The sequence below is a fragment of the Protopterus annectens genome, chromosome 11.part0 (assembly GCF_019279795.1).
Source record: "Protopterus annectens isolate FY-2018-M chromosome 11.part0, PAN1.0, whole genome shotgun sequence".
NCBI lineage: Eukaryota > Metazoa > Chordata > Ceratodontiformes > Protopteridae > Protopterus > Protopterus annectens.
The window spans coordinates 776,409,478-776,421,599 of record NC_056745.1 but is presented as its reverse complement, the minus strand read 5'-3'; the positions used below and the strand labels follow the sequence as shown (position 1 = coordinate 776,421,599).

Sequence of the window (12,122 nt, the reverse complement as noted above, 5' to 3'; positions counted from 1 at the left end):
AAAAGATCCTCCATTATATAAGGATATCAATTAATCAAATTAAAAACAATTACTAACTTAAAAGGGAAACAGCATTTTATACAGATCAAATGTGCTCATATTGTCCTAATAGCTGACAATAGACTGTCTAGGACTAATTTAGTTGTAAAAAACAAATGCATGAACATAGTAATCTATATACAAATGCATAATTCAAATTTCCTGATATTAATATTGAGGTTATTAGGGTATGATTGTGTGTATGGCTAAGGAGTCCCTAACTGAATTTTAGTTAAAACAAGTCCATGTATTTAAATATGAGTGTTATATTTAAAAAGTATGTATATAAAAAAGTGTATATATGTATATATATATATAAATATGAACAAGAATATATGGTGTATAAATATATGAAAAATGTATAGTTATTTGAAAATGCAAAATACATAGATAAACATAAATATATATACATAAATAAAACATATTGATCTATCTGAATAGGTATAGGCAACACAGTGACATGCATTTCCTTTACAAATCATAAATTCATAGATATAGGTACAAACTTCCTAGCAATATTAAGATTTCTTAGGATATTAAATAAGTCAGTTAGAGTCATTATGTAGTCATCGCCTTAAAGCTTTCTTCCACTAGGACTCTAGTCTCTGATCAAACAGATGTAAACAAATTCAGAGTGTGTACCAACATACTAATTGCCATACATATATTTTTTAGAGAATAGATATTAAAAAATAAATGTCGAACATTCTTATAAAAGGAGTGCTAACTTCAGTGATATATATAAAAAATTTTTATACATAGAATGTTGTAACATGTTGTAACAATTAAATATAACTTAACATATTAAAAGATATTTTACTTGTATGTGTTTGCCAACATTATCATTAATGACCTACCAGCTCTTAATCTCCTTCCTTATACAGATGATATATTACTCTTGGCAACTAATAAATCCCCATTATACCTGCAACTACAAACAAATTTCAATAATTTTTTCTATTGGACATATACCAATAAGCCTCTACTCAGTTCAGATAAAACTGATTGATAAATCTCTTTCACAGTTCATACAAACAACATTACAAGTAAGTTCTTTACCAACATAAGCTAAAAGTTATCTCATTTACTATCACCCGCAATCAAGACAGCAATCGCTAAGAATGTTCATCTACCCTAACTTGAATATGGTCTTCCCCTATTATCGCTACATTCATATTACATTACAAAAAAGAGTTCAAATTACAGAAAACAAAATTATCTGATTTGCCTTCTTGGCAAATCCACAAACCCACTACTGCAACCTCATTAATCAGCTACATTGGTTACCTGTACCTGACAGGGCTTCATATCTCCTCAATGGCCTCCTCTTTAAATTACTAAAACTGGGCTACTGCTCACAGCTTAGAAATAAATTAATGTTCAGGGAACAAATCTAGTCTCCAAGAAACAGTCAGCATAATGATATTACATTGTCATTGGTCAGACCACCTTTCAAAAGTAGAATAAGAGAAAACGTTTTTTTATCAGTTAGGACTTGCCATCTGGAATTATTTACCTAGTGAAAACAAATCATTATCTAAACTAAGGGATTTCAAAAAGACTCTAAAAAAGCATCTTATGGAGAAATACCGTTGCAAATGCTATAGTGACAATGGATAAACTGCCTACAAATTTGCCACATTAATGTCTCCAACTATTAATGCTGTACATAAATTGTATCACTTGATGAAAAATCTCTTGTCATAATGCTCACGTGTAATGTTTCATCCTCATTTTACTTAAGTCTGTCTGCCCTTTGGGTTATATGCTCTGTAGTATATGCTCTTGTAGTGTACATATCTTCTGTTTACTTTATTTAGCTCTGCACGGGGCCTGGGCTGTTGTTGAAGAGGGTCAAAAGTCCAGACCACCTACCCAGTCAAAAAATACTAAATAAAACAAATAAAAGGAGTAATCATGCCTTCATGGAAAAGGTCAGCTCTGTTTCTCTCATCTAGCCTGCCTTTCTTTAAGTCTTCTATCCAAAGTATCAAATTGTAGGAGAATTCCTGTTAAGCACACTGGATGTGCACACACTACTAATATATGACACCAAGAAAACTCAAGCCTTTCAGGAAAATAGATTAACTTTTTGGTTCATTTAAAACAGAACACAATGTCTGCCACTTTCAAATAAACTTTGTCAAAGCACTTTGAATTGCCTTTTATTATGATAAATACAACAAACCTCTGTGATGCATTGTTAAGCTAAAGTAACAGCTACCTCTGCAGCTTATTTTAGTATTTTATCCGCACAAAATATATTATAAGTTGCAGTATGGACTATTGCTCATACTTTCTCCAAATAACATAAGTCAAAATCCAAATCAAGAGGCACGACAGGTTTTTGGCATGGCTGTGCTATAGGTGATCCTGTAACTGTCTGCCTTCTATGGGTAACTATAAGGGGTCTTACTGTGAGTCTTCTCTAGGTAACAGAATACTGACTGGTAATCTACTGAAATGTAATGATTTATTATTATAGCTTAATATCTCAAAAGAAGACAGTACAGTTTTTAAGATAATGTACAGAACAGTAAATTTTCATGGAGAGGTCATCACAACAGTAAAACTTCCCTCCCATTGCACAGCTACTTTTCTTAATGTTTGTGAAAGTATACATATTTCTTAGTGTATGGTTTGTTCTGCATTTACTTCATTTTTCTCAGCACTGAAGCTTTGTCTGTGATGTATACACTCTAGTTGCAAGTCTTCCAGATTGAAGAACTGAAAAGAGTGCATAACAATGAGTGCATACAAAGCTTTATATGTGCCACCTGCATCAGTACCTTCACAGCTGCTATAATAGTATCATCTTCTGCAGGATAAAGGAGTAGCTTTAGAAAACCAGACAGACTGAGGGAAATCAGAATGTGGGCAAACCAAGGTGTAATAATTTACTGCTACTACCTCTCCTCAAAGATATACTGAGCAGTAAGTGTGTCTTACACAAATGGGCGTTTCATACATGGCACATAACCTTGAAAACAGTCTCATTTTACGTTCATACTTTACCAGTGATCTTTTTTAAATTTATTTATTTACTGTAAAGTGTAGCTGACAGATGTGCAATGGAATGGAAATGCAAGGAAGGTTACTGAAATGTCATTCAGCCTTAAAACAAGTATTAATTATTATTATTATTATTTTGAAATGCAAAACCAAGACCACAACTCTAGCTGAAGGTGCCTCTCACCAAAACGTGAAAAGATGCAATATAGAAACAAAAGTAGGAGACACCAACACGATATATCAGCTTCTCTGTTAAAAAGTCCAAACTCAAAGCAGCTTACAAAACGAGATGCACTTTAATGGAAAAAGAATAAGCGCTTTCGCGTAGTGCAAGGCTACGCTTCATCAGATGAAGCGTAGCCTTTATTCTTTTCCATTAAAGCATCTCGTTATTGTACTGCTTTGAGTTTACTTTCTTCAAGCTCATATATCTCCTACTTTGTTCTATATTACTGAAAATGTTATTATCTAGCTACACTATAGTGCTATGAGAAACCATTTATCTGTGAGCTTATTGAATGGCACAGCAACAATTTTAATTAGTTTTTCTTACCATTGTATGTTAATATTATTCATAAGACATTCAATTTAATATTTTTACATTCAAAGTCCAGGAAGAGGCATGTAGCCCTAAAGTTTGTATAGCTTTGAACCCCATCTGTTACCAGTCCAGTTTTTTTGTTTGCTTGTTTTTGCTCTTGCTACCATTATAATGAAGCACCACCCCAGAATGGTGTTTCAGCTTTGCAACAAACAAACACAGCTCATGTACCTTTGTATGCCTGACAGTCCTAAGACAGAATTCCAGTGCCCACATAATATATACTTCTGATGATAAAAGTCTGAGGAATACCTTCCCAAACTAAACTACTAAAACAACCTTCCATGGGGTCGCACTGTAGGATGATATATCTCATTTGAGTGAAACCTGCTGCAATTTTGGTGCCTGATACACATAAAACAACACAGGGATTAATGACTGTGAATGTACAAATGACTGTAAATGTTCACCCAACTTAAAATATCATAGGGATTAATGACTGTCAGTGTTCGCCTAATTCATAAAATAATGCAGTATTAATGACTGTGAATGTACACCTACTTCATGTTAGTAATGACCACTACAGCAATTGCTACAATACTTTTTACCTTAAATACACCTGCAAAGATCACAATAGATGCCTGTAGCACAGGAAAATGTGTACTGAAGTAGAATAATAAAAGTAATTGGAAACGAGTGCAGCCATTTTGGTTTCTCACTGGAAAATGTTCTGAGCTCCATGATATACAACTTAATAAGTGTCCATTTCTACAAATGAAGTCATGTCCAGCTGCAAATCCTAGCAGTAATTTCTCAATAGATATCATCTGTAGAAGAAACCTCCTGCTGCCCGCTTTTATCTCTCCCTCCCTTATTCACGTGTGGTGCAGTGAGTCACTATAATTTTATTTCTGTAACTATAATTACACAAGTAATACACAACGGTAACAATACAACATGCTTCTTGGAATGGAATATTATATCTAGCCGAACATCCTGTCAATACCTTTAGTACCCTAACATTATTTCATACCTCCAGATCGATCATATCTCGAGGAACAGGGGCTTTCTGGTTATCGTCACATTTCTGGATCACAATCCCATCAGTTTCAATTTCATTTTGCAAAAACTCTGAAAGACACAGATACACACACAAAAAAATTACCACAGGTATGAAACCCCTTCTGTCCCAAACTCCCCAACCATTTTAATCATCAGTTGTTGGGCAGACATACATTTTCGGCTTGTTTTACCTTACTAGGAATACCCATGGATGACTACCAGTCTCATATATTTCACAAGTGCTGTAAGCAGGGGGGTTAATATATCAGTTAAATGGATTGACATTAAGCAGAATATAGCACACATTAGCAAGAATAAGCAAGGCCATTTGTTGTACCCTCTCTATATGCCCACATGTGAGTCATCCATATTAAACTAGACACGTTACCAGCCAAATCCCTTTCAAGGAAGCCGCTAATGAGTTCTGCATAAACTCATCTCTTTATCCAAACTGTCACTTAATTAACACTCATTTGTCTCTCCAATGCAGATTACCTTCCAATGCAGTAAGTGATAGCAGCAAAGCCATCAATTTATTATTTAAAAACATCTCCTACTTACTATCTAGGACTTAAATACTCCATATACGTGAACTACAGTGCGTCTTTCAGCCAGGAGTAAACTATGTTATGAAGACAATATATCCACCTTTACAGACATGCATCCTATCTGTTAATATAGTATTATAAAGTACTCCCTGGCTTGTATATATTCTTTTTCTAGCTCACTTTTCTTCTCTGCCAGCCAATTATCAATCCTCTTACAATGGGTCTTGAAACAATTCATACTAAATGTAGAAGTGCCATCATCCAAGCAGCTATGCAGGAGTTTGGGCCTCTGTCTGTGGCCCATTTTCAGACTGCTGACAAGGGAAGATAGTCTTAATACCAAAGGCCTAAGGCTCTGACTTTACCATCCAAACAGGGACCATATGTATTTTAGGATAGATCCTAATTATCTCCAGGCTGGGGAGGTTAACTATGGGGCATTTTCTATTTTGTCTCTAACCTTCCCATTGGCTAACATGAGCATCCATGTTGTAATGAGGGCCTACTACACCCCCCCATTCATTCATGTTCCCACTCACATACAGTGAGAACTACCATCACTAGCTTGATAGTGCCAAGCCCATGTCTCTGATTCTTGGTTGTAATGGTATGGGCAGTCAAATGGACCATAACTCCTTTCATCCAGGATGAGTGAGATGACATCCAGCACCCAAGTCTCTATTCAAACTTGAGTTGTTTGGGTCATAGCCAGGGCTTTACCCTCCATATCACTGTTTTGCTTCCATGACCAACACATATGCAGATATCGTTATATAATTTGTATCAGTCATATGTATGTTACATAATCTTATTATGATGTGGTTTTGTTATTGTTCATTTTATGCTACATTAATGGGAGCACTCTTGGGTTCCTGGTCAACAAAAAATTAATTAATACCAATGACAAAAATGCAGGCAAATCTTTAAATCCTTTATCAGATTTGTTTTACCTTATCAAGGAAAAAGGTCTCTCTTCGAGCAGATCCCGTGTTCTAAAGCAGAAGGATTGTAAAGACTATTGGCGGACACCTTCAGAGGAAGAAGATACTCTATCTTTGGAGTAAACTGAAGACGTTACCATAGTTACCTAGAGGAATGTGTCACAAAATGTGCAGTTTTGGTCCCAAAAGCCAACATTAAGGATTAGGTTGACATAACGGTTAAGGTGTTCACCTTACAAACATAAGGTACACCGTTTGATACTCATTTGGGATAACTGACTAGGCTTAAAATGTTAAAATGGTGCACAAAAGTAGTTAGCCTAGTATGAACCTATGAACCTATTACTTTTAAAGACCATTATTTCTGTCATCAAGGTGCTAACAGAAGTAACTCCTCATGTAGCTGTAATTTGATATAAATACTGTATACTATGTACACAAATGAGTTTTGATTGAGATGTGGCTATTTCTAGCATCAGTGTCAGTGGCTCAACAGGTGAGTATACCTGCCTTTGGTACTAGAAGAGCAGATGTCTGTTGGTTCTTTAACTGCCACAAGTGATTGTGGGGTTGTTCCATTACTGGCACTACAGAACAGAATAAGGGGGATACTGCACTCCTCAGTATGACATCCTTTGGATGACATGCTAAACAGAGGTCCCATCTTTGTGATACCTCAGGTGGATGTAAAAGACACACAGCACTTATTAAAAATGAGTAAAGGAATTTCTCTAGTGCCCTAGCCAGTATAAATACTGTTTCTCTCTTCCCTGAAATGAGGCTAGCAACCTAGTGGAAGTAGTCTGGTAAACAAAAGATAAATAAATAGTTTGTCTACAAGTACCTGACAATCAAGCTGTGGTCCACATGCAAGGAATGTCAGCTAAGGAACATGCATGCACTATAGGACATTTAGCAGGCAGTCTTTCTTAGTGTGTACATGTTACAAATTCACAACGACTATTAATGCCCAGACAATTCAACCCTGTGGTTTCCATGCTATCTTTTCTTTTTCCTTGGGATAGAGATTTTATTAAAAAGAACAAATTCAAGTTAACAGCTGCGAGCATGATTTATGGCAAAACATCACAAACTTATCTCTATGATGCTTTACAGAATATACTTTCAAGTATTAAATTCAAGTATTAAAGGGGTTTCATTTCTGTTTAAACTTAGGTTTTTGGCTGCTCAACTATTAGAGCTAATTCACAAATGTATAATATTTATATTTTTGGGGAAAACTTTATTTGGAGTGGAGATTGAGTTTAGGTAAGTTCAAGCTCAGTTAAGTTTACGTAGGTGTGTGTGTGTGTGTGTGTGTGTGTGTGTGTGTGTGTGTGTGTGTGTGTGTGTGTGTGTGTGTGTGTGTGTGTGTGTGCACATGCTCATGAGTACGTCTATGTGTATATATCATATATATGTGTATATATATATATATATATATATATATATATATATATATATATATATATATTAAACAATTGACCCTTATAGTGAGGTGCAATAGTTTTCCAGCCTTAGTGGGGTAAGATGCCTCCTACTCATAAAGAAAAGCATTAAATCACAGGGGAAAAGTCACAGTGAGTGAACGGTGACATTGTTGTCTGAGACTCCCTGTAATCAGGAAAAAAAGAACAACAAATTGTAGACAAATTTACTTAAAACTTTAAAAGTAATCAAGCACATACAACTTGTTTAGAAATCAATACTTTTTATTGAAAAATATGAGATATTAATTTGATGAGCTCTTTTGCTCATAGCTGAGCATCATCAAATCTAAGTTCAGTTTTCATGGCATGCAGTATTTATATGCTTTAACACATAGTTCATTGTCAATTCACTCAAGCTGGGGTCATAAATGTAAGCCATAGGTTGTCTGGCCAAGCTACAGTAGGATAGGACTCATCTTTCATACCTATTCTGTATATATACTCCTACTGATAGCTAATAGTTTATTGCTTATGTGCTGTATTCCTAACCTATCCTGTGTAGCTAGCACCTAATTGATACAACCACTTTATATATTTCTTGACACACACTATTCACATTAGTTCATAGGTGTATACCAGGCTAATGACCACTGGAGCCCCACTTTATAAGCTTATCCATTCACCCCAGTTGTATCCTGCAAGTTTGTGTGAGTTGGAAGCCAGGGCAATGTTTACTGGCTGTCTGTCTATTAGAGATATAGGTGCTGGATAGGGTGTGTATGTCCAATTCCCCATCCACTGGTCCAGGTTTCTGTTGAATGGGGTTAGGGAAGATCTCTACTTCACCTGGATGGTAAGCCTGTTTCAGAGAGCGAGGATTCTCTGAGACACATACCTGCCTCTCTAATGTCTCATACTTATGTCACAAGCAAAGTTTAATCCTTAGATTCAGTAATTGTGATGTTTTGCATGCCAGGTATAAAATGTCTCTCAACAGTCTGTAGGAAACAGGATATAAAGATAAGGCTTTGAGACGATCTGCATAGGATATGCTGTTTATGCCTTGTATTCTTTTTGTGAGGATGTTCCAGTTGTTGCATGTGTCTGATCAGGTACATACTGAAGTGGGCATTGTACCCTATGATGGGCCTGATGGGGGCTGAATGCAGTGGAACTATGACTTCCTTGCACCTAGATGCCATTCCCCTGCTTATAAGTTGAGCAACATAGAATGATTTAGTTACTACCTAAGATAAATGTTGGTTGAAAACCAAGTTACTGTCTATATACATACCAAAATCCTGGACTACTGATTCTACTCATAGGGTTGTGTTATCAATGAGGCAATTTCCTAGAGTTGCTGACTTCCCAAAGGGTACTCTTATGCTTTCCTTGGCACTGAGTTTTAACCCATTTCTTTGGCATGAGTATTTTGTCTGTATTAGTCCTTTATGTAGGATATTAGGGTCTTGGTGGGATTCTATGACTGTTTCTAATTTGCAAACATCCGTAAACGTGGTCAACTGGAGGCCCTTGACATTAGCCTTGACATCTGACAGATGACAAAAAGGAGTGGACTTACCCATAGAGTTCTTAGGGACTCTGCTAGTGGCCAGCCTGTTTGTGGAGGTGGTCTTCCCTAGCCTAACTTCCTGGGTTCTGTCAGAAAGGCAGTTGCCTAGCCAATGCGTAACATAAAGTCTTAAATCTGGCAATGGAATTAAAACATAGAAGTTTATGTGTGCAGATTTTTTTGTGGGTGTAGAGAAGGAGCTTAGGTTTTCTTATGCCAATATCCATGAGTTTGTTTGCAATGCTTAAGTGAGTTATTACATAAAATGCTTTAGCTAGGTCAAGGTAGGTGGTATGCACCATGTTGCTCCCATTCATTGTCTTGGTGGCCCTTTCAAAGAAGTTCAGGAGGCTGAGTCAACATGAACTCTATCCTTGACAAACCTAAACTGGGCTGGATCTAGTGTTTGAAGGTTTTCTATGTCTTTATTCATTATTTCCATGATAATTCTTTCCATGGCTTAACATATGAGAATAGTCAGTCTCATGGGTCTATATGATTGATTGCTTTTATCATGAAGGAGACAGCACTGTGGCCTGACCTTGCCAGACAGGACACTACATGGGTGGGGAGTGGAGGGTAAAGTATTCAACCATATTTAAGAGCACCAGGTTGAGTATGTTTGCATGCCAAGTGAGCATATGGACTATCTGGTCCAAGGTGTTTGTAAGTCCAGGAAACTCTGAGCCTGTAACTTTGGGGTTGTGTACGTACCCCAGTTTAAAGTGGGGTAATTGAAGCCACCCATGAATGTGGTATTGGACTGAATGGTAAAGTCCTCCAGTCTGTCCAAGTATGAGTTATGCGTTTCTTGGGTCATAGAAGGTGGCCTATAGCTTTCAAGGATATGATATGGGACTTTATCTTTGGAAATCTGGACATGGAAAAGCTCAAGTGCATCATCCTCTTTGACTAGTCAAAACTATGTTTGACTAGTTTAAGCCATGTAACCAAGAGCCAGCAGGAAGAAAAACAAATCCAAATGAGGCAACCACTTTATTTGAGTTGAGCACTTTCCTCTCCACTAAAGAGACTTCATCAGAACAATGTGCACACAACACCCAGCCTTTTATATACCCTCCCCAATTAATTAATCAGAACTTTAATGAGAATCAATTAAAAGCAAAAAAAAACATATTGGTAATAAAACCCCCTTCAGCATTGTTACAATTAATTACCATAACCAAGTTTCATGTACAGACTTAAAATTCCTTGTTAAAAATAACAATAAACCATCTTAAAACTGTATTAAAAAAAAAAAAATATATATATATATATATATATAAACATTACATTCTGCACTGTAACAAATTAGTTCAGTTAGCCTAAAATGTGGTCCATTTTCAAAATACTGGATATACTACCTTTGTGGTTTTGTGAACTGGTTTTTCCTCTACCTTTGTAGTTTCAGTAACTGCACAGATCTCCATATTCTCCAGGGTGAGGAGACCCTGTTGGGAGTGGAGTTTGTTTAGGCTCCTGGCATTGAGCAGTTACACCTTTAGATTCCTTTAGGTTGGTTTTGCTATGTCAGAATGTTTGTCAGTTTGGCATTGCCTAAAAAAGATGCAATGGGGGATAGCAAGCCTAGAGGGGACAGATGCAGATGATTCTTGGCCAAGCAACACGGTCTATTGACCATATCCTTCCATGGGAACAAATACTGTACCCCCCTAGAATGACAGCAGAAGTTAAGTCAGTTCATACTTCAACTTATCTGTGTTGTAATACCTTGATGTTATTTGCCATATTTAACAAGGCCATGAACTAGCACATACGTCGTAACCTGTCAAAGTATAAGCTTTAAGTACTGCACTTCTGTAATCATAACTGCAGCTAGTCAGGACCATGATGAGAACTATCTCGCTGACCTAGTGTATCCCTTATGTCACAAATTGAAGGCCCAAGGAAACAAACTGCTGCAGGTTAAATCCAGAAGAACTTTAATCTAGAAACTTTTTGAAATATTGTCATGATGAAAGCGCTTATCTCTCATAGTTTTAAACAAGTTTTTATTTCAAAAAGTTTCTAGATTAAAGTTCTTCCAGATTTTACCTGCAGCAGTTTGTTTCTTTGGGACTTCCATTTGTGTTTTAATCTGTGTTTTTTCAGTTTGTTTTTTATCCCTTATGTCAGGTAAAGTACCACTTTTTCCATGAAAGAGTGAATACAAACATATAGTGAAACATCAATTATAAGTGTGTGTCAAAAGACATGAACGGGTCCTGTATGTGCTAGGGCTAAGATAAAATACAAAATTCTATGACAGTGATCTGAACAGAGTAATATGAGGAAAGGAGTGTACTTTAGAAGATTAAAATCTCAGTAAACCAACTTTCACAATGCAGAGACAACAATGCCGAAAACACAGAAGACTGACAAGCCACATCGCCAGCTCCCCCCCAAAAAATGACCCATTAACACACAACATACCTCTCACGAAATTCAGAAACAAAATAAACAACCCAACCTGTCTTACTACTGCTCTGTCACTTGAAATCTACAAAGCAGCTACCTAACTCTCCCCTAAACCCCACCCACAAACCAGTACCTGCAAACTAATACAACATCCTACTGATTATTCATTAAAATATCTACACCACCCACATGAAAATTCAGTGGAGATGTCTGAAATAAATATTTAAAATCATTTTAATTTAAACTTTTCCGTTTTTGCTGCGCCCCCCCCCCCCAAAAAAACCCTGCTAATTTAAAATACCAACTCCAAGATCGCACTACAGTGTGGAACTGAGCATATTTCTTGTTCTGCTCAGCTGTTAGCAACAGTTGGCATTCCAGATGTTTGATCTTCTGGGTATCATTAAAATGGAGTTTCAGTATCTGAAAATTTGGCATTGCCTTCTCAGCGTTATGAAAATCAGTCTGCTGAGATTTCGATCTTCTACAGTAGACCTGAGGAAAGATGCAATAGACTCCTATTTCAATATGTCCCACCTAATGACAAAATATATCAAA

General features: G+C 36.5%; 1 protein-coding gene across 1 annotated transcript in view; it reads right to left on the bottom strand.

The window, feature by feature from the left end:
* The window catches only part of ATP6V0A4 (ATPase H+ transporting V0 subunit a4), a 563,239-nt gene that overhangs the window by 424,002 nt on the left and 127,115 nt on the right, over positions 1-12,122 (bottom strand). Inside the window, exon 4 of the mRNA XM_044088210.1 lies at positions 4,626-4,723. Coding sequence (XP_043944145.1) covers positions 4,626-4,723 — 98 coding nt within the window. The remainder of the gene's footprint in view (positions 1-4,625; positions 4,724-12,122) is intronic.